The sequence below is a fragment of the Pimephales promelas genome, chromosome 18 (genome assembly GCF_988280905.1).
Source record: "Pimephales promelas chromosome 18, fPimPro1.hap1.1, whole genome shotgun sequence".
In the NCBI taxonomy this organism is placed as follows: domain Eukaryota; kingdom Metazoa; phylum Chordata; class Actinopteri; order Cypriniformes; family Leuciscidae; genus Pimephales; species Pimephales promelas.
In genome coordinates this window covers 33,617,330-33,644,826 of record NC_142786.1, presented here as the reverse complement: position 1 = coordinate 33,644,826, position 27,497 = coordinate 33,617,330, and the positions used below count along the sequence as shown (strand labels likewise).

The 27,497-nt window shown below is 39.9% G+C and overlaps 2 protein-coding genes across 6 annotated transcripts in view; one reads left to right on the top strand and one right to left on the bottom strand.

Annotated features, from left to right (window-relative positions):
* thrb (thyroid hormone receptor beta) overlaps positions 1-9,080 on the top strand; it is a 38,213-nt gene extending 29,133 nt beyond the window's left edge. For 3 of the 5 annotated variants that reach the window (XM_039651462.2, XM_039651461.2, XM_039651457.2), the window contains 7 exons: positions 668-768; positions 937-1,084; positions 1,167-1,372; positions 2,493-2,579; positions 3,219-3,365; positions 3,513-3,771; positions 4,640-9,080. In XM_039651462.2, coding sequence (XP_039507396.1) covers positions 668-768; positions 937-1,084; positions 1,167-1,372; positions 2,493-2,579; positions 3,219-3,365; positions 3,513-3,771; positions 4,640-4,881 — 1,190 coding nt within the window. In that variant the 3' untranslated portion in view covers positions 4,882-9,080. The remainder of the gene's footprint in view (positions 1-667; positions 769-936; positions 1,085-1,166; positions 1,373-2,492; positions 2,580-3,218; positions 3,366-3,512; positions 3,772-4,639) is intronic. The other 2 variants (XM_039651463.2, XM_039651464.2) reach the window with 2 other exon arrangements.
* A 7,672-nt stretch (positions 9,081-16,752) lies between these two features.
* Positions 16,753-23,542, bottom strand: nr1d2b (nuclear receptor subfamily 1, group D, member 2b). Its single transcript, XM_039651456.2, has 8 exons — positions 23,073-23,542; positions 21,681-21,884; positions 20,767-20,855; positions 20,161-20,305; positions 18,209-18,774; positions 17,933-18,118; positions 17,617-17,827; positions 16,753-17,378 (listed from the first exon to the last, which is right to left on the bottom strand). Exons 1-8 carry the CDS (start codon positions 23,089-23,091, stop codon positions 17,182-17,184), a joined length of 1,617 nt encoding a protein of 538 aa, XP_039507390.2. The 5' UTR covers positions 23,092-23,542; the 3' UTR covers positions 16,753-17,181.
* Between the last annotated feature and the right edge of the window lie 3,955 nt (positions 23,543-27,497).

Here is a 27,497-nt window from a genome sequence, read left to right as displayed (position 1 = left end):
GGAAAAGCTGCAGTCATTATAGTAGTAAACTGAACTTCAGTGCCTCTTTCAAAGACCTGTTCAGGGAGCTCGTTTGGCATTGTGTAGTGTATTGATCTTCAGAGTTGGATGGAGGTTTGCAGTATGTTGTATTGATTTGTAAGGACACAGACAGAGGAACAGAAGGTTTGAGCTCCTGTCCTGCCTCATCAAAAGACTTATTGATCACTTATTTATTGCTGAGCTGCTGCAAGCTGCCTGTGTGTCTTAAAACTTGTTTTGTTGTTGTTGTTGTTGTTGGGTTTTTGCCTCTATATAAGAACATTCTGATAAAATATTTTCTTCTTCCTTCTATTCTTTCTCATTGACTCACAATTCCTCTTATGTTTTTCTTTTTTGAGTTTTTTCACAAAACTCAGCATAACTCAATTAATTATTTTATTTCATTTATATATATATTTATATTAATTTTTAAGATAAGATAACTTAAATAAGACTAAATGTGAAGATAAAGATAAGATAACTCTTAAAAGACTAAATGTGTGTATTTTGTAAAATTGTTTTGTTCTGTATCTTGAGCTTTAGAGCTGTTTTTATAACTTTTTAAAATATTGTATGCTGATATTTCAATATTGTCTTATTTTAATCAAATGTGTACATTACTGTACGTACTTGTAACTGTTTGTAGGGTACATACCAAGTTACCTGGACAAGGATGAGCTGTGTGTTGTGTGTGGGGACAAAGCAACTGGCTACCATTACCGATGCATCACCTGTGAGGGCTGCAAAGTGAGTGTTTCCAATGTATTTTAGCCGTTCTGTTCTCTTAGAAAGGCACACAGTGCATTAATCACACGTTTTATTAATACACATCACACTCTGTTTACACACTACTTCATTGTGATATTTATAAGAAGGGCCATGCTCAGCAATTAAAACTGAAATCTTGTTTTTAAGGGGTTTTTTCGACGCACAATTCAGAAGAACTTAAACCCAACATATGCTTGCAAGTACGAGGGAAAGTGCGTCATTGACAAAGTCACCCGCAACCAGTGCCAAGAATGTCGCTTCAAGAAATGCATTGCTGTCGGCATGGCAACAGACTGTGAGTGTCCTAAAGTCAAATACACTTGTTGAATCGGCTTGTGGCCCGGTTAATCGATGATCAGCCTTCGTTGTTCCTCCAGTGGTGTTGGATGACAGTAAGCGTCTAGCCAAGCGGAAGCTGATCGAGGAGAACCGAGAACGGCGGCGGCGCGAGGAGATGCAGAAGACGGTGTGGGACCGGCCGGAGCCCACGCAGGAGGAGTGGGAGCTGATCCGGGTTGTCACAGAGGCGCATATGGCCACAAACGCTCAAGGCAATCACTGGAAACAGAAGCGTAAATTCCTGGTGAGAGGTCTCTTCCCTGACGACCGCATCAGTGACGTATCTTGTGTTTTAGGATGGGTTTTGGTTGTTTGTTTTGGGTGGATTCTTTTTTTTTTTTACCCTACCACAACCTCAGATTCCCTTGTCAACCCTTCCTGCACAATTCCCAAGCCCTTCCCCACCGCTGTTCCCATTGTTAATATGTCCATGTTTTTGTCTCTCCTTGTAGAGTGGGCAGTGTTAGATGGACGCTGGAGAATCTCTACCACAAAGGCAGCAGCACTAACTTTAATGGAACACCTTTGTCCTTCTTTCCTAAACCCAAAACTGTTCTCTCATGTTTGTTTCTTTTCTGATATTCTTTCTCTAACCAAGTTTCTAATGGTTAAATGACTGTTCTTTTCTCTTGAATCTAATGGTCCTCTCCAGAATGAAGTTCTGTTTGAGGACTTTTAACACTGCTGTGGCTTTCCATGGGAAGTTTTGCATTTGGCAATTACGTTTACCTCAAAGTACGTCATTCCACTAGTTTCTTAATTCTGTACGTTACAGCATTAAGATTTCAAATTTAAAAGTGAAGTGACGTGTGTATTTTCTGTCACTAGAATTGTGGAAATTGTAAACGTCAGTAGGAGTGTTGGCAAGGTCAATTCATTTCTGTCTGATCAGAGATTTCTTTGCATTACTCAAAAATGTTCTTTGAGGTAAAAAAAGACTGAAGTAGTAAGTAAATATTACTGCTTGTTATGTTGTATATTGATGCGTATAAATACATTTTTACTTTTAGTTCTTACACTAAACGTTTTGAATTTATAGCAAAAGTGGGCCTCATTCATAAAACACAGAGTGAATTTCTATGTAAACTGTTCATTGATAAAAAGTTTTACTATGGCCAATTTGCCGTAAATGTTTTTGTAATTTGAATCCTAAATTTCCGCATGCAGTTATTCTGTATGTATTTTATAATAATATAAAATGATCATTTTAAAGCCTCGAAATCCATGGAAACTCACACGAACTCACTATCTCACTGTCATTTTCTGTCTGCACTCTCACCTGTCCAGTTTAAACTTGTTCTTTTTAGTTGACTTGACTCGGGTTCTTCATTGAAACTTCACGATCCCTGTTGATTGCCCAACAGGTCGAGGAAGCAATGCTACTTAATGAAATAACATGTAATTTATTCTGTACTTCTGACCAGAGTGCAGTGGGGGTGAAGGAAGCAAAGGTAAGAACCAGCAGAGCAAACACATATATTTATGTTTTATCCAAAAGATCGCTCTCTCAAATTCTCAGCTGCTTCCATTTCTGTCACGTTTTTTTTTTTTTTTTGGATAAATTGACATGCTGAATGCTTGAGCCATTTGTTTGGGGTGTTTATGTAGCTCACTGTGTCAGAATGAAGGTGTACACAGAAGAGGAAAGCGGAATAATTGCCTAATAAAGCGGTTTGGTGCTGTACTCGGCCCCCAATCTTCTTCTCAGTTTGGCTTTTTTTTTTTTTTTTTTTTTGCTCTGTCTTTCACATCACAATTTTCTGGTCAGAAGGTCACAAATCGTTTTAAAAAAATAAAATAAAAATTCAAATATCAGTGGATAACCCTAGTCAATGAGCTCCCCAGCAGAAGGAGAAGACGCTTCTCTCCTCTGATAGTCTAGTTTAAGTTTCTCATCTTTCCTCTTTTCCCCCTTAATAACTGGGCTTTACTCTTGTTTCATTGACATGTCTTGCTGTAACTCTGGCCTTCTTTGTGCTTTAGAGGGGAATGAGGATTTGCTGTGTCATACCGTCGTCTCTGTGAATGTCCGTTTCCTATAAGTGCCCGTGTTACTGAGCACGCGACCTCTCCCCTTCCTCTCGTTTCAGCCGGAGGACATCGGTTCGGCACCCATCGTCAACGCACCAGAAGGGAGCAAAGTGGACATAGAAGCCTTCAGTCAATTTACAAAAATTATCACCCCCGCAATTACTCGTGTCGTAGATTTTGCCAAAAAGCTGCCCATGTTCTGCGAGGTAAGAAACTTGATGTAAATGTTCGTAGGCCTTCTGTACAGAATTTAACGATGAGATCAAATGAATCCATTTTGAAGCTTGACAGTGACCAGTGTTTGGATACAAAACAATACGTAGTATGACTGTGATTATTGTGTAATTGTTCAGCTGCCTTGTGAGGACCAGATCATTTTGCTGAAGGGTTGCTGTATGGAGATCATGTCTCTGCGAGCGGCGGTGCGCTATGATCCAGAGAGTGAGACCCTAACGCTGAATGGGGAGATGGCCGTCACACGAGGCCAGCTCAAGAACGGGGGTCTGGGTGTGGTCTCGGATGCCATTTTTGATCTGGGTGTGTCGCTGTCCTCCTTCAACCTCGACGATTCTGAGGTGGCATTGCTCCAAGCCGTGATTCTGCTTTCCTCTGGTTAGTGCCATCTTCGTTTCTCAAATTTAATCATATATATTCATTCTTGTTCTCATCCATCACATTGTGGTAAAGTGTGTACACACACACACACACAAAAATTGCAAATATTGCACAAAATGTCCTCTCTGTGCAACAACATAAAAACAAGGAATGCAAAAAGTGCTGGGCGGGGTGCAAATTCAGGATCCAGTGCTAGGGATGGGTCAGCTCATAAAAAAACAAAAACACTCAAGTAAACATAGTAAAAACACTCCAATCCCAGTAAAGAAAAAAGTCGTTCAGAAAGCATCTTAACCCTTAAAAGAGGTCTTAAGGTGTTCTTAGCCACCCAGCCAAATTAGAATGATAACAAAAGCCGACAAGTACATAAAATAAGCTATCAAAATCTTGAAAAAATGAGCAGTATTCTCTGTTCTCAAACGCTGGGGGCGTGTCCGCTGGCTGGGGGCGTGTCCGCTGGGGGCGTGTTCGCTGTTAGCTGATACTGCTTTCGGGACGGGAGGATGAACGCTGAGGCGGCAGATAGTCGTTTCGGCCCCGTTCACCAGTAACAGCGGATTATCAGTTAATCCGTTGTCTCCGACGAAAGTTTATAAAACGATCCCGTGTAAAATGATCACTAACAGAGGCGGGTGTTGGCGGTGATCCTCAGCTCTTCATCAAGGTTGGCTCCACACAAAATTAATCCACCTCTCCTTGATGTGATCGTTCTTAGGAAATTTAAATAAAGACACCGATCTGTTTAGTACATGATTGCATCCAGGTAGTAGCCTATGCATGTCCGTGTCGAAGGCATAGCAAGCTGGAAAACTGTTGGCTGTCATCTGTTCAGTCATCAATCATCTGTTCTCTGTTTTTTCGGCAGATCGTCCAGGTTTAACGAGCGTAGAGCGGATAGAGCGTTGTCAGGAGGAGTTCCTCTTGGCCTTTGAACATTACATTAACTACCGTAAGCACAAGGTGGCTCACTTCTGGCCCAAGCTGCTGATGAAGGTGACGGACCTGCGCATGATCGGTGCCTGCCATGCCAGCCGTTTCCTGCACATGAAGGTGGAGTGTCCCACAGAGCTCTTCCCACCGCTCTTCCTGGAAGTGTTCGAGGACTGATGGCCAACCAGTCAGGTCAAGCTGCTCCCACCAACACCAACCTCCACAAATCCGACCTCCTCTAACTCTGTGTCTCTGTTCCTTAGTTTTAGGAGGAGCTCTCGGGCCTCGTTTCAATGGAACCATTCCTTTTACAAAGCGGGTACACGTGAATTGCGTTACAGTTTGTTTTCTTTCACTCTTTGTTTGTAAAAAAAAAAAAAAGAAAGAAAAAAAACCTTTGTTACTCGATCTTGTTTTTTCAATGATAAATTGTTTTATTTCTGATCATAGTCTTTGATGCCATTTATGTGACATGTATTTACTATGCATTTGGGTTTCATGTCACATCAAGAAAAAAAGACAAATAGCACCACACTGTAAAGGGGCATAGCAATACCTTTTTTTCCTTTCACTTCCCTTATCTGTTGGTTGAAAGGTCTTTTCATGCTCACATTAAGACATGGGTTGGTAATAGTTCTGTTCTAAAACCCAATGAGCTGCCTACCTTGGCAACATTTCCCTAGACTTTCCAAAAGCAAAATCACGTCTCTTTAATATTCCAATTGTTTGTCCTAGAAAAGATCACTAAATGCTACGCTAAAGACATTTGGTAAGGGTTAGAAGAATGAAGACCTAGTGATCTGCTGCTATCCACATTCGTTTTATAGCTCCGTACGCTTACATTATCAGTAATTTGTGTCTAAAACATTTTTTTTTACGTGAAACTTGTTTAAACCACTAAGAAATCCAAAGAGCACATTCGGAGCAATAAAATGGTAATGTGGTCAGACAGGAGACAATGGTACTGGCCTCTAAGATGTCATTTTTTGGCCAAATTCTAAGGCAGCATTGCATGTAGTGTTTCTGATCAAAGGAAATCCCAGAATGCACTGTGACACGCTCAGTGGGGGATGAGAGAAATCTTTCAGAGAGAAAAATTCATCCAATACCAAAAAGTATATAGATTCAGCCTGTTCGCACATAAATGCACACATGTCTCTAATGCACACATTGTTTTATTGTGCAATTTATACGCGAAAATGAGTTTTTACATGAGTTTACATATGCAGTCCATTTGCGTGTAATACACAAACCCCACACCACTAATTCTACCCAAATGTATAATACACGCACACACACCCCCACACCACTACTAAACCTACCCTAACCAACCCATGTGTATCTCATTTTCACGTATAAATTGCACGATGAACACACTGCATGCTATAGAGACGCATTTAGTGTGATCGGGTTGATAGATTAAACAGTTTTTTACCCAATATTTCTGTGCAGTATGTATTTAAGTATTGCATATCTTTGCAGAATGCCAACTCTATTGTATGAATTATGAGTTTCCCCTTCGTTCATGTGAGGAGCACTGATTTGGAGTGTCCTACATAGCCAGATGTTTTCTGTGCTTTACAAATTATATATTCCATCAGGTTTCATTTAATTTGTGATGCTTCCTTTCAAAGAAGCTCATGTAGGCAATGGACAAGGAAGCAGCTTACTAGAGCCGCGTTTCCACCCAAATTACCTGGAACAATTTGTCCGAGGAACTTTTTTCCACCAGACCTGTTGCTGTCTGCGTTTCCATCGTGGTCTAAAGTACTGTGAAGATTAGGCAAACCTTGTCGTCCATTGGTCGAATTTGGTAAACTCCATTGTTGATTGGAATTACTGCATGCACCACAACAGACTTTTAACAATGGTGGTTGAAATAAAACGCTGCGTGTAGTCAACCCATCAAAATGCTGCATGGACTCGACCAATCAGCATGCTCAGCACGAAAGGACCAGAACTTTGAAAAAGTACTACCTAGAAAGCAGGGACTTTCTGAAGGGAACTTCATTTAGGCCCTGCTCCACCCCAGACTCCCTTTAGTTCCTGGAGAAAGATCCAGTTTTGGAATTAGAACTGTCCTGTTTTTTAAAAAAATAAAGTGTCAAAGGTAAACAAAAAAACTTCTTAATGGCAAAGTGGTATCGGTTTTAATGGTGGTAACAAAATCCTGTTTCTTTGTCAGTACACCTAAAAGCTTACTGGGCAAGCAGACCTTCGTGATACCTTAGAGTTCACAGAAAGAATAAATTCTAGTTATACTTTGTACATTCAAGTTTATTTTTTATTTTAGATGATCTCAAATGTTGATCTCTATAAACTTTAGTAAGGACGGAGGAATATGATTTTTGACTGTTAAGTCAAGCCCATGAGAGACTTTCTAGCCAGCAGCCACTAACATTAGCTCATAATGCCTCTATTAAGGTGCCAAAAACGTCCCTAAAAATCCTTCTGGACGCGTGTTGAGCTGCACGGAGGAACTCGAGGTTATATTTGTATACTGTTAGATCCATTAAACCGCTGTTGGTGCAACCAGTTTGCCGATTCTTACCAGTTATACTATTTTTAGTTCAGTTATACTCTGAATTGTTTGGGTGATTGTCACACGTAAATACACACAACACTGAGGTCAGAGGTCAATCCTTCAATGTTCAGGGATGCTTTTGGATGTGTCTGTGATGTTATCTCAGCTGTTTCTGTCCTGGTGTTCTTGTTTTACTGTAGTGTTTTTAATCTTTCTAGAGACATCTCTGTGTGCTGCAAATGATTTTCTAATCCCACATACCTCTGCTGATGATCCGGACAGCCAGAATTGTTTTTGTTTTTTTGCTGTTGAAAAATAGACATGAATTCAGAACTGCATCTTAAAATGCACCACAAGTTCAATCAGTGTTGTGTTAAAGTGATTTCTTTTTTAAGCAATATGATTGCTCCAGTGGGTTACACAGACAAACATCGATATTAAACAGACTCAAAGTCATTGCACAGACAATCAATGTGTCCGCAGAGAATGTCATGGCTCGTTTCCACTGAGCGGTACGGTACGGTACGGTTCGCGTCGGTAAACCCTGATCCGGCTTGCGTTTCCACTGCCAATAGTACCCTTACTCGATAGGCGTGGTGTTTGCCAGAAAGAAACGATCAACGTTATTTTTGCGTGAAGAAAGGGACATCGTAAACAACAATGGATGACACAGCAGATCGTGTTCCAGGTGTATTTTTTGGTGTAAACTTTACTCATTTTAAATGGTTAACTTTTAAGGAATAATTTGATTAATTATTTCTCAATTCTAATTTAATCAAGTTAATTAATAATATTGCTTGGCACAATTTTATTGATTAGATAAAGCGTATTCATTTTTACAGTGTACCCCAACGGAAGGGGACCCAAAGAGTGGTACGGTAAGGTTCGGCTTTTTGGTACCATTCACAACTTTTGACAGTGGAAACGCAAATAATTGCGTCCCGTACCGAACTGTACCGTACCGTCCCGCTCAGTGGATACGAGCCATTGTAGAATGATGTAGAGGGAAGTGAAGGCCGCTGCCAGGGTCCAAAATCAACGTATAAACCACACTTGCCAGTGGAGGGTCAGCTGACTGTTCTCTCTCAGCTCCACACCGACTCAGTTGCGTTTGCTTAAGCAGACAAGCTTGACTGAATGCCCCATACGGACATGCCCAAACTAAAAATGTATTTTAAAAAAATTACACTTTTCCCAAATCTATTTTTGTGGCACAAAAGTCACTCAATTTGTGAATCTTTAATAGTTTAAAACGTATTTTAATCACTCACACGTGAAATTCAGACATTTTTTTTACAGTATGATTCAAACCATGTTCTTGCTAATTATGTTAATAGAGATTCCTAATGTGACGTCACCAGGGACGTATTGCCAGTGGTGAACGCAAAGCATTTTGGGAATCTGCGGCACGATCAGACGGTGCCAGACTCGATTGCATACAGGGAAGAACGCAGTGTACAAGATGCCGTCTACCTGCTGTGTTGTAAACCGTAATAGCCGTTCTCACGATAGAATGGGCTTAAAGCTTAATTAACCCTAAATTTAATTGATTTCCGTTTATAAAATAAGACTACCATTAAAAACACATTTGATTTTCTATTTTAATCCATATGTAACTCTACTCTTTGGACAAGAAATGAAAACCAATGCTATATGGTTAATGTCCACAAGATGGAACCGCACAGACTGTTTTTAACGGGGTTGGATAAATATGTTTTGCTTTTAAAACTGTGTTTGGTTGGGTGACCGTTGTAGGTTACTGTTTGACAAGAGTTTAAATGTTCTGTTAAATGTAAAGAGTTGAAATCTTTTATTGCGAGTGTACACAAATATAAGTAAAGACTTTGCAGTTCTCTTTGAAATGAATGATGTCCTGTATGAACAAAATGACGAAGTATGTTTTTACGTTTCCACTGTTCGACGCCCGCGTCCGCCCGTTAGTGTATGCACTAACATTTAATATCCTGTAGTTGTATACGGGTGCTGGAAATTGGGCAACAGGTTGACGTCTCCTGGCCAGTCACTAATGCTCATAAGGATCCAGTCCTTTGATCCCCTTTATTTTCTCCTCATATCCCGTCTTTGCATTAGGATTTAGCTTTAGGCAGCATGGTCCGACAATGTTATCTGTAGCCCACTGCATTTTGTAGGTTTTTTTTTTCATGCCAGAAAGCAATCCTGCTATGCCAGCCCATTTAAACTGGCCAAAAATTCCCATAATTCTTTGCATTCTGATGACGTTGCCGCCCAGTTAGCGATCTCTATAACCACCTGGCAAGTAAACTCTTATACCAAAGCCTTTTCTTTCGGTGCCGGCACTTTGTGTGTTAATTTTGGACCCTAGCTATAGATCAGCACATGCATGCACAGACAACCTGGGAGTGTGCAAGTAAATAAAAAAATATACATAAAAAACACCAAGCACTACAAAAAATAAAGATATTTATGGTGTAAAGGAAAGGCTGTATTTTTTCAGACTGCAGATATTTTTTACATGTTATATGCACAATATTACAATTTTTCCAGTTTTAAACACAAGAAAACAAAAGTCTTTTCTCAAAAAACTTTCACCATTCTCCAACATGAACCCCAAGTCCTGTTTTTTAACAATCCTGGTTCACTGGTGACGTCTCCTAATTGTGCATTTTATCATTCTAAATGAGTTGGTTAACTGTGTTAATGACAACTAATCAATACTTGTAACTAATAATCATAACAAATCCAGCACAACAATCACCAAAAAAACGATTCTTAGTGGGTGTCGGGATGAACCCTAAAGCCCATAGTCAAAGAAACTGACCAGATCTTATCACGCTGAAAGAAATAGACCCCTAGAAACAATCGCAGTACATGTACTTCTGTTTCTGTGTCTCAGGTTACATTTACCTGATCATGTCCACAGTGTGCTGCTTGCATTAGGAATTACAAACAAATGTGTTTTACTTTCTCTTCAATGTCTTTTTTGTATTGCACAGGCCTACTGTGTGACAGTGGAGGCTTGAATTAAATTCAAGTTTGAATCATGATGATTTTGACATCCTGGAAGAGACATTGCACTAGAAAAATAACTCTGGATTAGACAAAAGACGATGATGACAGTGATGATATTTGCACCTAAGGTGAATAGGAGAATAAAGATGGTTTTGAGAAACCCCTGAAGTATGTATTGTGCTATGTGAGGTGATTCTGAATGCAGTTTTTTTTCTGGCCTTGAATTAATTTTATTGATGTATATTTAGCAATATTTATTTAACCGAATAATGACTGTTATATTTCACATATTTTTTTCATATTTCAAAGCTGCAGTCCGTAGATTTTTTTGGGGTTAAAAATTATCGCAAATAATTTCTTTAGCAAATATATCACCAGCCAGTGTTCAAAACTTTCTGCTGCCTTAGCTTGATTACAAATTGTAAGCTTGTAATAATGTTTTTAATCCCAGTGGTACTGGTGGATTTTCGCAGGAGATTCGAGCATGTTTGTGTCATTACGTCACATCTGTACTCGTATAGTAGGCTAGGATGTTGGAGGTGGAGATTTATAGCCTTTTCTCACAGCACTGGATAGATTTATGCATCAATTTGATAGCGAATCCAGAAAGATTCAAACGACAAACACCAGTTACACCAGAGAGTCACCCGCTGTAAAACGCAGAAGAATTAAAAAAAAAGAGACTGCAACCGGCCCATGCGAAAACAAGGCTAAATATCGGAAGGGCTTTAAATGTAGTCACACAATGCTGATGTTGAACATTAACAATTTGTGTACAAAGGCTAATTTGCACGATTTTAGGTGATATCATAAGCAACTGTTTGATTTAATCAGCGCGATTTACTGCAATGATTTTTTCCCCTTAGTTGGTCAGAACCAGAACAAAAGTGGATGTTTCCTACTAGTTCAGATGACATTTTCCCGTGAAAATTATGTTGTCATACTTCCAAAAAGAATAATCTGTGATTCTGAATGCAGTATCCACACCGGCGCGGCGACTGACTCAAATGATGGATTAATCCGCGTTGTGCCGCATCGATGCACAACTCGCATAAAGTTGAAAATTCCGCTAAAAACTGCAATTGCAGCTTTCGAACAGAGATGGCGACAAAGACGGAAATAAACTAAGGAATGCAGCTTTAAGATATTTACATATTTTACTCTCGCATGTTTTAACTTGACACTCATGATGAAAAAAATTCAGCAAAATATAATTGGCCACATATAGTCATCTGTCAATTGTGAAAAGACATCTGACCAGTCTTTGATCACAATGTAATGATGGTGACCAAGGTATGAAATTTTAACCACAGATAACTTATGTATATTTTAGTTACTATGTTCGGGTTGGGGAGTAACGGAATACATGTAACGGCGTTATGTATTCAGGATACAAAAATCCAGTAACAGTAATTTGTTACAGTTACATCAAAAAACGTAGTAATCAGATTATAGTTACTTTTTTGAAAAAGGGTGAAACTTTCACGATTACAATGGTTTCATTTAAAACCAAGTAAATCTGTATTTTGGCATAATAACACTGTATTAATGACTCGCGTGTGCCACCCGCTGGTGACTGCGTAAAATGACAGCTCTCGACAACAATCTCCTCAGACACGGACTGAATCACTGCTGCTAGAAACGATGCTGCTCACTGGTAAAAATGCTTTCATTTCTTGGAAATTCCTCTGCTATTTTTTTTTTTTTTTTAAAGATGAAAGTTCCAACAATATGGTTCTACAGTGCAAACTGTGCCTTGTTGTTAGCTTATGTAGCGTTTATTACTGTTTTAAAATTCAGTGGTTTGTATGATCGAAGTTTTCTAGTGATGCTGGAATCTGTAAAGATTAAGAGAGTAGCTTTTTTTAGTACCTAAAATGTCCTTTCATAATCTCTTCGTTCTCAGTCTCACTGAAGGAGATGTTCACTGGCAACTCCTACTGCCAACGGCCCAAGTTCAGTCAGGCAAATTAAGAAAGATCACGGCATTAGTCAACAGATTATTCCCTATTTTAAAATAAACTAATATGTGGATTGTGTAGAATTTTTAAATGTTGTGTTTTTGTTATTTCCTTGTGGCCTACATAATACATGATAATCTGTAAAACCATACAGTAGCCACTAGATGTCTCTATAGCCCTTTAAATAAATATATTTCAGGTATGTGAAATTCTTAATAAGTTAAAGTTTTAATAATATCTGTCCTTGAATTAATCCAAAAGTAATCAGTTACATTACTTTCATATTCTGGTACTTGGATTACATTACTGAATACTTTTTTGTGAAGTAGAGTAGCCTACATTTTTAAAGTAACCCTCCCAAGCCTGGGTGTAAGACAGGAATAACTTCAAATTGTATTATTTTCCCTGATAAACTCTAAAAACCACTACATACATTAAACAATGTGAAAGTTTAGAGATCAAAGATCAGTTTTGTATTGTTATATAAGATTCAATCACATGAGCCCAAACATTAAATAATAAAGAAACTTTGCACACAAAAGGTAACACAACAACATCTGTTATTTCAAAGTAAGTGTCACACACACAGTTTTTATTGACTGAAGCGAAAATCGCTCGTGGCGCGAGCACGCCCGGTTACGCAATGGTCGTTCCCTCATCTAGAGAAGCGAGGTTACGTACAGTAGGCAACCGATTCGTTTTCTGTTTCCCTGTTGGCGCCCGGGTCGTTGTCCCTGATTATGCTGGGATTTGGTTAGAGATTATGGTTTTCCATCCCTCCAAAAGTAGACCTTGTTCTGCTTGTAATCCTCAGCATTCTTAGCCTTCTTGACACTCAGCTGAGTAGTAATTTCACTTATACCGAAGGCCATCAGGTCAAAGGAGCATTTGTTTAATATTTCGCACCAGAGTGTGCAAGAAAATCGGACAGTCCTGGCCTAAAGCAGGTGCCCTCTGTAGACCTCAGGGGTTGGCCATTTTTTCTTAGATAGTCAGTGAATGTTACAGCGTGCAGATGCTGTCTGATCTCTCGTTCTTCTTGTCCTGGACCTGCCAGAAGGTGGGATGTGCACACAATTACTCTTTTCATCTAATTAGGGGATCGGGCTGCGTTCAAAACCACATACTTCCCTACTATATAGTAAGGGTAAAAGAGTACAGTAGGTGAGTGAAAAGTATGTACTGATCATAAAAGAATAGTCAGTAATTAATACAATTTCTCGCGAGATTCAGACGTATGCTACGTATATAATAGTGTGTTTTATTATGCTTACTTTCCTATTTGGTAGGAGAAAATCATGGTTGTCATCCTCATCGAATGATTCAAGCTCGGATGTGAGTGTCCAATCGGAGTGTGGATGGCTTTTTTAGGATGCGCCCAGAGAAGACCTCTAAATCCACATCGCTGCTGGACAGCAGGCCTGTTTCCAAGCAAAAACATTGTCGAAGAAGTCCGCGAAAATGGACGCTGGCAGCCCGTATCCACAGCAGGACGAGAGCATGGTAATCAACTTTTCTGACAAAATTTTATCTGAGACCTGTATATCAGCCTTAAGTAAAGGACTAAGTTTTGTTCCAACTAATCACACTAATGACTTTGAGACTATTATTGATTTCCAAAAGTTTTTTCGTAATCTAAAACTGAGGGAGTTTTTCCATTCTGATATGAAAGACAGTCCAAATAGGAATATGTCATTGATCTCATTGGATCAAATCCACTTTCCTGTCAGCTCTGTACGTGACCCGGCCCATTGTCAATTTAAGAAAACGTCTACATTTATAGCTCCCAAGCACCGTAACGCCGCCTCCCTTGACACGTACTGGCTTTTGGTTGAGAATGATTAAAAAAGAATATAAAGAGTCTAATAATCTGTCAAAAGAGGAAAGAGGAGCTGTAATGGATTAGAGTAAGAATAATCGGATTGTGGTACAGTCTGCTGATAATGGAGGAGCGGTTGTTTTGTAAAATGAGAATTAAGAGATGTGATTTTCTATGAGAAACTGCCCTCTGAGTCTATAGAAGGTTCAGTGAGCATCGAAGCACTATTAGAACAGGTGATGAACACAGTCCAGTCAGATATATCGGGCTGGAGAGGGTCGAAAACACGTCTAGAGGAGGTGATTATGACAAAAAACTTCACCGACAGGAAACTTTTGGATTTACTATTTACTATGTATGGTCTTAATGAAGAGTTTGATATTAAACTATTCTTATAAAAATATTTTTTAAATATATATATTTTAAAAAAAAAAAAAACATTTTTGTAATGTAGCATTTTGCACTTCTCTGTGCATGCTATTTAACGTGGTGACCATAGACCTGCATTATATGACTGACAGACAAGAACGGTTTGACGTAAAAATATTGAAATTGAAAATACTGCTGAAACAAAGACATCTACATCTTGGATGCCCTTGAGGTAAGCTAAAACATAACAAAATTTTATTACACATTAAAGAATTTCTAGAATTCAATGTTAGGCTGCATAGATTTGGTCAACCAGAACCGGGAACCCTTCCCATAAATCCTGATGTACTTGTCCCCTGTACAGATAAAACGTTGTCAGGATAATTCTGGTTCATGTGGCTACATGGAAGCGATAAAAAAAAAATTCAGTATTATACATATACATCAAGGCTTGTACCTTGGGAACCTATTTCATGGTTTGCATTCTCCAGCCATCAGGCATCAGCCATCATGTTTAGTGCGAATGAGCGGCCGGATCGCATTAATCGCAGCCCAGTTAATAACTAATGATCGTTGCGACAAAAGTGAATCAATCAAAACTATCTTTAGCTGGACAATAACTTTATTTTAAAGCCAAAACAATCTCTGTTTCTTTAATTTCCTATTATCACTGTAAAGCTGCTTTAAAACAATCTGTGTCATTAAAAGCACTATATAAATGAAGATGATTTGACTTGAGAAATAAAATGATTAACTGGTGCACAAATAACTAGGGGGAGAAAGAGATCAGAATTTATCTGTTTATTTTCTTAATATATATATATATGTATTTAATTATATATCTATATATATCTATATAGCTTACATTGCTTTCAAAAAGGAAAACAGACAGACTGGATTATGGCAACACAATGCCGACATTGAACAATGAGATGGAACACCAACACCAAACATAACTGAAGATACTTCTTTAATTAACTACTCATCTACAGCAGCTTTGATTTCAGATCCGACCCGAGAAGAGCTGACAGGGTTGCAGGTGTTCCTCAGTGAAGTTTTGAGCCGTTTCCTTTCCATGTTTCCTGGTGTAACGGTGCTCGAGTATGTGCTTAACATTATGCTGAGGATCTGCTTGCTGCAGCTGATCACACAGACACAATAACTCTACAAGAACATTCACTGAAAAGACTTGCCCAAAAGAAGAAAAATAAACATTCATAAAAGAGAACTGAAGAGAATTACAAGTATATGAAGTGGAACGTTTCCTCTCAAATCGTCATTCATCATAAACATTCGGCCTCAGCTACAACCAGACATCGTGACATCATCACTGTGTCGCATCAGTACCGAGAGGAGCATGCATTCATATAGTGATGATACGCATATGTTCTACTCCTTTTGTCATTCAGCATCATTAAAGTCCCCGTGAAATCAAAATTGAACCTATTTACTTTGTTAGCGCATATTACTAGTCTTGTGGTGAACAATTAATCCGTGCAAGTAAAAATATATTTAAAAAATGTTTTACCTTGGTAATCTTTAATCAAAATCTGAAAAGCTACTTCCGGTCTGGAACGGTTTCTTTTTCTGATGACGTAGGTTTCACAACTTGGGTGGGGAAACGCTTAACCACTCCCCTCAAACCGTTAGTTTGCTATGAGCGAGAGATGGAGAGGAGGAGCGCTAGAGTAAAACCCTGCCCTCTGTTCAATATTCCCTTTCACTTGGAAATACGTCACAGCACTGGAGAAAAATCGTTTGCAACTTCCGGTTCACGGGGACTTTAAACATTGTGTCATTACTAAAAGCCCTACGAATCAAAACATTTTCACATTATACAGATCTAAAATCAGAAACATACTTTATGCCAGAATGCAAATGGTTGGCCAAGCCTGCGGCCTGGAGATAACACAAGGAATCACCTTCAAATGTCAGATGTCCGTGTCATTATTCAGGTAGCTATCTATAAACTTGTCAACAGTTGAACTAACTAACCCTGCTCAGCAAGACTCTCTCCAAACTGTTGCTGACCTGAAAGCGATAACTGACTGTCAAAGATTGTCCGCTACACTGTTGGAACTTGCGGTCTTTTGCCATCCATAAACTTGAGCTTGCATAGCAAGAAGCGTTAGCTTTCACATTCAGGCTAGTGATGGAGTGGCTTGCTTTGCACTTAACGACACTTTTAAGATCTATCCATTAAACATTCTTGCGTCGTCTTTCTAGCAGAAAGCTCTTATTAGCATCTTGTTCCACATTCTTCCATTTCATAGTTGTCTTTTCTTGACTTCAGATTATTGAAAGGGTATCAAACTGTACTGTGTGCTAGATTAGGGTTCGTTTTAAATGTACGTGTTAACATTTACACACAGCTTTCATATGGCCACAAGATACCTTGCTTCCTCTTTTATGAAAGTATTAATAGACCAGCAAGGAACAATCCAAAAACAGTGAACGTGTCACTTATTGCACAGGCAGTGTAAATCTAAAAACAAATTCAAGGTGCCTCTGCGTACACACACAAACCCCGTAATCATACAAACTCTCGTAAGCATCTACAACGAAACCCATCCGGTTTGTGTCTGTGGGTCGTGTGCATTAGCACAAATGGAGGCGTTTTACAGTATCAAGAATTCTTAAGTGTCTGCTACCAACTCTCCCTCCATGTTTAACCGGCAGTCCTCATGGGAAGAGATGTCAGCGAAGTGGCTTTGAGTGAGAACAGGCTCAGTGGGCCCCAGAAAGGAGCCTGGAGTCTCTAAAAGTGGATGGGAGGGGGTGCGTGGTCCACAGTTCTGGGGATCGGCGGGTGGTCAGGGCTGGACCTTGAAGGCCAGGAGCTGTTCGGAGTGCATGTTGTTGAGCGAGCGCAGATCGGGAAGTTTGAGAAGCAGTTTAGTGAAGATGGCAATCTCGTTGGGGTGGTTCTTGGTGATCAAGCTGCGCAGAGCTCGAATCAGAGTTTCCTGAAGTGCCTCGACGGAGTTGACGTTCTCCAGGCCAGAGCGATCTATGGGGAACACAGCAGGGGATTTATTTATAGACGGGATAATCACCATGACCTTCCTGACGTCAGTAAGTGGTCTAAGGTTTGAGTTTCTTAATTTGTGTGGTCTAATCATAACTGCATCTTAAAATCGTGATCCTAAATTGCAAATATGTAATCCTTAAACTTTCATTTCAACATCTCAGATACAAACTCTAGAGTGTATGAAAACGCTCTGCGGACGACAGAAGGTGATGAGCACCTGCAGACACCAGCACTACGGCCGTGAAGAGGCTGATTTCCTCCTCGCCGAGGTTCAGCGCCCGCAGCTTCTCTGTGAAGTCAAACATTGAGTTGAGGAGATCTCCGGCCCCCAAAGACCGCAGAGCATCCACGCTGTACTTCCTGCCACTCAGAAACGTGACCGTCCGCTCCTTCACATCGAACAGGGATGTAAAGCGTACCACCAGCACCTACAGACCAAACAGGAAACCTCAGCTCTTTCCAAGTTCTTGTAGCAATGGTTTCTTTAAATCAGATTCATTCAGTGCAGAGATTGTGTTGCGTTGTGTTCATACCTCAAAGGTGCCAGCCTTGAGCAGGCTGACCTGGTCATGCTGGGATAGATCTTTGAACCCTGGGATACGCTTGGCAAATTCCACCACCTCTCTGACAGCCGGGGTGAAGCTCATGGAGAACTCCTCCCAAATACTGTGACCTGACTTCTGAGGATCCACATAGGGTGATGTATTCATGGGGCAAACCTGTGAAATAGGATTGTGAAAAATATATCATAACAGCATGAAATGAGAGTATTCACGTAAACGTTGGTATTGGTACCCCGTGTGACTCACCAGGTGCATCCTGTTAAGCCTCCCGAATGTTTGGAGGTTCTGAAGAGATGATCCGTCGGCTCTGACGGGACAGCCGTGATGTGGGCCGGCGTCTTCAGTCCCCTGCGCAGCACCGCTCGACTGAGGCTTCGGTTCGCTCGATGAGGATGTGTCGTTCTGCCGGTTCCAGACCTCCTGGGTCTTCTCTGTGAAATAGCTGTAAGTGTTCGGGGCTTCAGAAGGCACACTGCCCTGCTCCTGGTTGTACATGAAGGTCTCCTGCTGTGCCCTAGTAAGTGTGCCGATGGCCTCCTCCTCGCCGCTGTCGGTGGCACTGAAGGAGTCGGAGCTTTGGCTCGTATCCATGGCGATCAGCAGCTCGGGGTCAGGGCTGGTGTTGGAGGGGTTGCTCCTGGAGGAGGAACGGCCATCGCTGTCCTCAGAAGATCCGTCGCTGGCTGAAGTCTGGTTGCTAAGAGGCAGGGGCTGGTTGCCGTGGCCGTTGCTCATCATGTTGTTCATTGCGTTCTGCATCTCGAGCAGCATGCGCTGCTTCTCTCGTTTGGGAATCCGGCCAAAGCGCACCGCTGAAGAGAAGACTGTGTCAGTGACTGACACTTATGCTTAGAGATTGACCGCTAGATTTAAACAGGCAATTGCTCAAGAGTCTATGACTGAATTATTATTGCAATGATCGTTATGTTTCCCAGCGTGTCATATGTTTGGCACCAGTTCTTCTGACCCCTAACAGATTGAGTCTGTAGCTTTTAATTTCATAAACAACATGCAGGAAGACATAGCATGGCCATATTCCTGGATGACAAAGCCAAGATTAACATGAAGAATCATTCTCACACATGAACTGGCACCAGACTTTAAAATCATTGAAAGTCTTTGGGGTGTGCTGGAGTAGACTACATTGGCAGAGCTTGACCAAAAATGTATCCGCCTCTTGATGGAAATAACATCACAACATTTATTTCCATCATTTTTTCGCTAAGATCTTTTATTGACATTGCAAGAGTCCAGCACATCCCAAAGACATTCAATGAATTCAAAGATCTGGACTAAGAGGGGCCAATTTTTCATGCTATTCTCAAACTATTCTTTCACAATTTGATGATTTTACAATTTGACCATTTAAATTGCACACTCCACCAGTTTGGGGTCAGAAGAACCCCTAGTTGCTAAAAATATAACATGCTAGAAACATAATAATCACTGAAATAATGATCCAATCATAGACTCTTAAGCATATTTAAAATCCAAATCGGGGCATTGTATCATCTATCTACGTGCAAATAACATTTACTTTATATATTTATTCATTTGTCCTTTACTGTACGTACACACCGCCGCTGACTTGAGCTTCCAAAGTGACCTAAAGTTTCTGGCTTCTCTCAGAACAGAAGAGATTATATTCTTCTCAGCTGAAAGGATCCATCGGCCGAAAGTGGATAGCTCGACTTCTTTATGGTAATGAGCTATGACGAGGATCGGCAGCAACCGAATGGACTATAGACGTCCTTTGTGCGGCTGATTCCGGAGAAACATACGATGTAAACTTTCGTTCCTACCAAAAAATTAATCCCGAGAACATTAGTCTTCTCCGCAAATACAATACAGCAGCACCCAACACAAACACTTTCACGATGATCCAGTGATGCACATTTGAGGATGAGCGCAACTATTATTGGAAACATTTTAAGCGTGAATGCAACTCATTTGCTAACGTAACTGATTAGAGGCAAATAATAATAATAATAATAGCTAATTATTATTTCCCCCCCAAGTTTTCTAGTGTCAATGTATTGCTTGTTTTTTCTGTTTACATTTCATGTTGTGACGCTTCTGTCTTCTTTGGAGCTCAGGTCGGCGGTGTGTACTGTACGCACAGTTAGGGTGTAAACCCTGAGGTCAGGATATGTCGGCCTGTAACAGATTATGATGACACAATGTCAGCTGGGGCTCACCATCTCTGGACATGCCCACGAGCAAACATTTCTTAAAACGGCACTGCTGGCACCGGTTCCTGTTGATGCGCATAATGGGACAGCTTTCGTTCTTAAGGCACTTCTTATACTGAATGTTCTGCTGAATGCTCCTCCTGAAGAAACCCTGCAGGGGTCAAATGGAAGAGATAGACATGTAAGGGCCACACAGAGAGAGAAACACGTGTCGGGACTCTGAGTTGGTGTGGAAAGCAGGTGTCCCTCTCCGGACTGAAGACACTGTTTAGTCACAGAGCTTTCCTCTGATAGTTCAACAGGCTGCTGAGTCGCAGGCTCTCTGGTTATAAATAAAGCAAAGTGATGTCTCCTTCAGGGAGATGCGACCCAGATCAGGCATGACGGCCATGTCACATCAACCCGAGACAAATTAACATGAAAACAAACACTATAAAACCACCTTGACTGAGAAGTATGCAAAACCGAACACACATGAGAGTGAAAAACACAGATTTTCACACCGCTTTTGACTTTAAAATACACTACACTTCAGAAATGACAAATGAAACCTCCAGTGCTTATAAGTTTACACTGAAATGTGGCTGTAGACTGACTCTAACGATTTCTCACCTTACATCCCTCACAAGCGTGAACGCCGTAGTGAAATCCTGACGCCACATCTCCACACACTTTACATAGCAGCACCAGGCCGTTAATCTCTGCAGGAGCACAGACACAGAGAGAGAGGTCAAACAGGCTCCGAGTCTCAGCTCAGTTCGGCTTTCTCCTTCAACGGCTTCCTCAAACAGCTTCATGATGAAGCTAATATAATGAATTGTGCAATGTGAAGTGACAAATATCAGATCATCACTGTCCATTATATCATGATTCTGTATTTGGATGGTCCCTTTAACACATTCTGTTGACTATAAGTAACGTTGCCCCTTCATGTCTGCTAACTCTCACTCGAGTGTTGGTAGAGGATTCGTACACTGGTAGGGTTAGGGTTAAAATAAAAGTTACTTATGGTCAGTAGAATAAAGAGTTAGCAGATATTAAGCAGTCAATCTCCTGATGCTGATGAGAGTTTGTTGACATGTAGTTGTTAAGTTACTTCTAGTCAACAGAATGCGCAAAAGGGACCATCAAAATAAAGCGTTACCTTATTCTATACTAACACTTAATACTTGTTTCTTATTTTTCAATTCCATTTAGATAACAGAAACATCTCTGAGAAAGCAAAGCATGTTAATTAATAAATGAATTAATTAATTAATAGTTCCAGACTACATATGTTGGATGGGCCAATTCTCACTATTACAACAATATTGGCTGTTTATTAGTACTTATAAAGCACATATTAATGCCTTATTCTGCATTCCTTAATCCAACCCAATACCTAAAATTACTATTAATAAGCAAGTTTATTGCGGTGAAAGTCGTAGTTGATAGTGAGAATGTGACCAATCATATTTAAATTAGTTTGTAAGAACATGTGATTGCAGCATGAAAACATTTCTGGTTGTCTTTATTTAGGCTCTCACTTGTTATGCCACTTTTGGTGGTGGAGGGTGACCGTGCCTTCCCTCCGCCGTGCCTCGGTGGGCGGGACTGAGAGGCCACAGGAAGTGGCTCGCCCTGCTGACCCGGCCCTGCATGAGGCGGCGAGCAGGACTGATAGCTGCTGTTGGAGGAGTCGCTGAGGCACGAGTCCGAGCTCGAGGAGCTAATGTAAGCTATTACCCCACCTGGTGGATGACACACAGAACAACATCGGTTAGGAAAACTAGCTTCATTTAAAAAAGAAAAGAAAATGTGGATCCTAATGTGTGCATGTATATTACAAAGCATACGAGTATGAGGCGCGGCCCAATGGTTGAGTCTACTTTTACATCTATCTGTTGACAACTGTGTCTAAAAATATATATACATAGAGAGAGTAGCTGAAATCCATATAATGAAGATACAACTATTTTCTTTGTCCCTGTGTTTTATTTTGAGCTGCAAGCGATCCTTTTGTCAGAAAGCGGAGCAGGCTCTGTGTGCTCTTTATTCGGTATGGGTTGGCCTGATTTCTGCTGCCCCACTCTCAATGGTTAGGTAACACCATTACATAATACCTTACTGGGTGGAGGCTTTAATAACTCAACTCAAATTAAATACTTAGAACTAAAAAATATCATCTGTTTGCAAATTCTAATATGGTAATATGTCAATACTTACATGTACTTACTAATTGCGTGCTGTTGAGTCAAATGGAGCAAACCAAAAGGTATCATTTCCGTTGTTTACATTATGTGAATAAAACTGTCTACCTGAATTTATTTATAACTAATATATATAATAGTATATATTTATATGGAAAAATAAATAGATATGTTTTTGTATACTATACACACACACACACACACAGAACAAAATGAATGGACGTCATCAGTCTCGCAGTCGGAGCTGTTGGTCACATGTTCTTAGCACCGCCCACACGTGTACTCGGGCATGTCTTGTTGGGAGTGTAAAAGCCCAAAAGTGGGTCAGACGCGGACGCCTCACGTGTATCTGCAGCTGCAGACGCATCTATCCAGCCATGCAAATTATGCAACTCCTTACGTCATGACTTCTTTCGACCAATCAGAGCAGGCACACAGGACGCGTAAACACAGATGCACATGGCTAGGCAGAGCGGTCCATGTGAGTTGGGAGACAGCAGTTCAATAGCAACCCACAATCTATGTCATAACAACACAAGCCTGGCGCGTTTAACCTACTTAGAGTTTTCATGCTGCAAATAAAGTGATAAAAGCCCAAACAGCACTTTAATGCGCACTGCACATTCACAGCATCACGTGGGAATACATGCGTCGGTGACATTTATTAAAATCAATGTGCAATGAAGCAGGTATGCCGACTTATTCAAAGTAAGTCCAAGCTGATCTTACCGGCCTTCGTGGATTCCATGTCCTCCGACAGCTCGAGCCCGAGTCACCTGTGTGGCAGTGCCGTCTTTACCGGGTCACAGCAGCAACTGTCGAGTCGCTGGGAGAGACTATATAAACCGAGTTTCCCTTCAGACGTGCCCTAACCCTACAGCACACACTCCGCGAGAAACATGTCTGAATAAATAAAACAGACAATCTGGATATATCTGCTCCTCCGTGTTACTTTAGGGACGAAAAAATCATATACCTCCTAGAAAACTATAACTAAATACATACCGTTAAGTTACATCTAGTACGTTAGTTATAATAATTGATGACTCTTCTAGACCGGACAGCCAAGAGACCAAATCCACACGATTTCCGTCTAATAAAAAGAGACTCGAATAGCTGTAGTTCAGAGTTGTGAATAAATGGAGATTTAACGGAGGAAGAGAGCGCGCATGTAGCAGGATCGCCGAAGCTGAGTCTCTGTCTGTGCGGCGTCTGTGTGAGTCTCAGCGGCTGCTGTCTCCAGAACACGTGACCCTTCACCGCGGCTCCGCCCCCTGGCCTGCTGCTGCAGGAGTGTCAGTATAACCCACTGACACACTTTCACTGCTCCTGCAGGGGCCTCCTGTGAACTCTCACCCCACACCCGAAGCCCCGATGACCCCAGCAAACACAAAACATCACACTGACATTTTAACAGTCTCAGCACTCCCGAAGCTGAGATCTACGCCCCTGAAAACCTAATGAGGAATATATGCAGGTATAGGGCATAAAGTATATATTATATACTTTATTATATTCCATATCATATTTATTATATTCTATATTCCACACACACACTTGCTTATGCACAATGAGAATAAGCCAAAGTGGAAAAAAAACAAACTTTAACGGTTATTTTTAGAAGATGTTTTTTTATTTTTTATTTTTTGATGACAGATCTTCTCTCCAATTCTCATTACTACAAAATGTCATTTAAAGGTAGGGTAGGCAATATCGGAGAGGCAAGCAATAGCAATTCATGAAAAAAAGAAAAGGGATGGTTTCCATCACATCAGCTTCAGTGTGTGCGGCGCCATGACTGCGTTTGTTATGCTTCCTTCCAACATCTCGCCTTCTGATTGGATATTGTTTCGTTTCACATGATAATCTCCAGAGCGTTTGTCCTCAGGGTTCCCCCACACATCAGGACTTCTGATCAACATGTTGAATTTTTCTGATTCGCGATCGGGGCGGCTCCCGGATTGTCGGAAGGGGAGAAATCGGCCCCAAATCAGCCCCATTATCTTTTGGTGAGTATCCAGCATAACATTATAATAATAATGAACGTTAACAACTTACAGACTTATACCAACATGGTGTGAACATAAGCTTGTGCAAATGATTGTGTTTGCATTTTTATTTTACTGACCCAGTAACTACAAGCGTATCTTTCCCCAATATTTCAGCAAAAGTTGCAATAGTTTTCGTATTCAGTGCACTTTTGTTAAAAAGATTATAAATGTATGGATATCTACCCTGTAGTTTTTAAAAGCCTATACAGTATGAACTGGTTCACCATCATTTCAAAAAGGTGTTCTTGCTAAATTGCTCCCAAATGTAAGATTGTTAAATCATAAATAGTACAACAAGAACTGCAAATAATGCACACCCGAGGTGGTAATGCGGTCACGAGGCGAAGCGGATTATCTTTCGGATTATTCAACGGCCTGGAGTCAATTATTCTACAGTTCAGTTAATGACCGCACCTCAAAACATTCTTCAGATGATGCATATCAAGACGTCTGTCAAGTTTTTGTCATTAAAACGCTCTTGTATGTAGGATTAATTTATTGCGCATCTAATGCCATGCCTCCGTTGCTAATTTCAAAACGTCATTTTAAATCAGTTACTTTAAATCACTAAATCAGTAATGTCCCTTTATCGAAGAAGGCTTTAGAAACCTTTAAGGAACTGATGAGCAAGTGAGATGGTTCTCATACCAAACACGGCTTAGCTTTTCCATTCCATTTTAGGCTCTGACTACAGAGGTTAGGGGTCAAAGGATCATGACCTCCAGCTAAATATGTTCACACAGAGATGCCACAAGGAAGTATTTCATAAGACTCACAGTCACAGGCTTTTTCTGAATCAGACAGCACCCCTTATCGGATAATCTGTAGTGTTGGATATATAACACAAGTGTATGGCACTCATCATCCCTGAAGCTGCTGTCATTTCAATCTGACACTATGAAAATAAGTCTATTAGGACTTTTAATGAGTTGTTCAGTTTAATGATTGTTCAGTCGTCAAAAAACCTTTCCAAAACACTTTTCAGGAGATTTAAATTCCATGAAACATGTTTTGAAAGTTGTGAAAATTTTAAAAGATGTGATTAGGACCTTTATATACAGTGTGAGCTGTTGTAATCTCATCTTCATCCACGTGAAATTAAATTTGGCATCTGTCCTTATAAGGTTTATTGACTACAGTAGAACATATAAGGGCCCCAAAACACATAAGCCACAACAGAAATCTCTAGATATTGGTAAAGTAGATTAAAAAAAGATTAAAGCATTTTAAAAATGATAGCACAAGCAGATTTTTTTTTCATCCCAAACATTTTCCAAGAAGAAATTATAAAATAAGATACAATTAGTGCTGCAAATAAAGACATTCTATCTTAAAAAAATGTTAATGGTATGTTCTCTGTAAGTATACTCTGGACACATGTGTGCGGGATTTCCCTCGGATAAATTACATGTGCAATTTAAATTCTATCATCTTAAATTCTTCATCAGAATTTACCATGTTCACCATTCCACTTCATCTAACGTATTGGTCAGATGGAATACCATTTGTATCAACATCAAGCCTTTTGTTATATTCCCCTGTCATTAAATAAAATAAATAAATATCATTGCTGTGAGGGTGTTTCAGTGGCTGAGGGGGTGACTGTAAATTTGATTTGAATTTATAAATAATAGATTAATTAAAGCTGCAAGCAGCGATGAAAGGGCCCTCGCACACGTGCTATTGCCACCGTGGCTTCAGGAAGTCAGAGCACATGGGCAGTGTGCTTTTAAGAAAATATAGGTGGAGTTTGTCAAAGTCAGTTACAAAAATGTCCTTTATTATGGGGATAATAGCATGTGTTATTACTCAGATAAGTGCTGCATGTTTTAGCATGTTCCTAACATGTTTAGAATGACCTATTTAAAGGGTTAGTTCACCCAAAAATGAAAATTCTGTCAGTATTTACGCACCCTCATGTTGTTCCAAACCTCGATGTGTTTATTTGTTCTGCTGAACACAAAGGAAGACATTTGGAAGAATGTTTTAATCAAACAGATCCCATTCCCCATTGACTACCAGTATGTATTTTTTTCTACTATGGGGAATGAGATCTGTTTGATTAAAACATTCTTCCAAATATCTTTCTTTGTGTATAACAGAACAAATAAACACATCGAGGTTTGGAACAACATGAGGGTGCGTAAATACTGACAGAATTTTCATTTTTGGGTGAACTAACCCTTTAATATGTTGGTACTGCATCACACTGTTAATGAAAATTGTGACATTGGAGACCAACTAATTTCCATTAATTAATCAATAACAAATGTTTTCGATGGTTCTAAATACATTAGTGTAATGAGAATTGGTGTATTTGTATGAGTTCTGCTTAATTGTAAATTACAAGTGCAATTCCCCTGTAAAATCTGTTTTAGTGAGTGTTAGTGTTGGTTTGGTATGTTTGAGTTTCTGAATAGCCTATGCTATTACACAGGAGCCTAAACTCTGTGAAAATGATAACGTCGATCGAGCGCACCAGAATAAAATATTATATTCAGAATTAAACGGTGTAGCTGACTTACAGAATCAGTTCAAACATCCACAAATAAAGAAGTGTGTCGATTCAGGCCTACACGGTGAACTCCGAGAAACAGCTACGTTTGAGCAAACGGTTTGTGAATCGGCTAAATAAAATATAATAATCAGATATTTTTAGACAACAACAACCCTATGTCAGAATGTTTATTTTTAAACCACCTCCTTTCACCGAGATATGCGAATAACAGACAGACGTTTCTGTAATTTATACATGTATGTGTGTGTCTGTGTATAATATTATATTTATATTCTACGTATGTACTGTGTGTGTATATATATATATGGGTTTGGGTTTTAGTGCTCATTGTTACAATTACAAAGCAAAAGAATTTTTTATTTGTGCATAAGGTTGAAAGCAAATACTGACAATGACATATGTACAATAAATATGGAGAATTGAACTAAAACTATAACTACTGACAACTAACTACTTCTGAATAACTATAATTCAGAAGTAAACAGTTTAGCTGACAGAATTAATGTTTATTTAAAGCACAATTTCAATGTGTGCTGCTTTTACCGATAGTTACCGATATCCTTTGCATTTCTAATTCAAAGTTAA

Coding starts and splice junctions, on each gene's coding strand:
- nr1d2b (XM_039651456.2), bottom strand. Junction 20,856..21,680: donor CACCAAAAGTGGCATAACAA/GTGAGAGCCTAA, acceptor GTGCTCCTGCAG/AGATTAACGGCCTGGTGCTG. Junction 18,775..20,160: donor CGTGGGCATGTCCAGAGATG/GTGAGCCCCAGC, acceptor TCTTCTCTTCAG/CGGTGCGCTTTGGCCGGATT.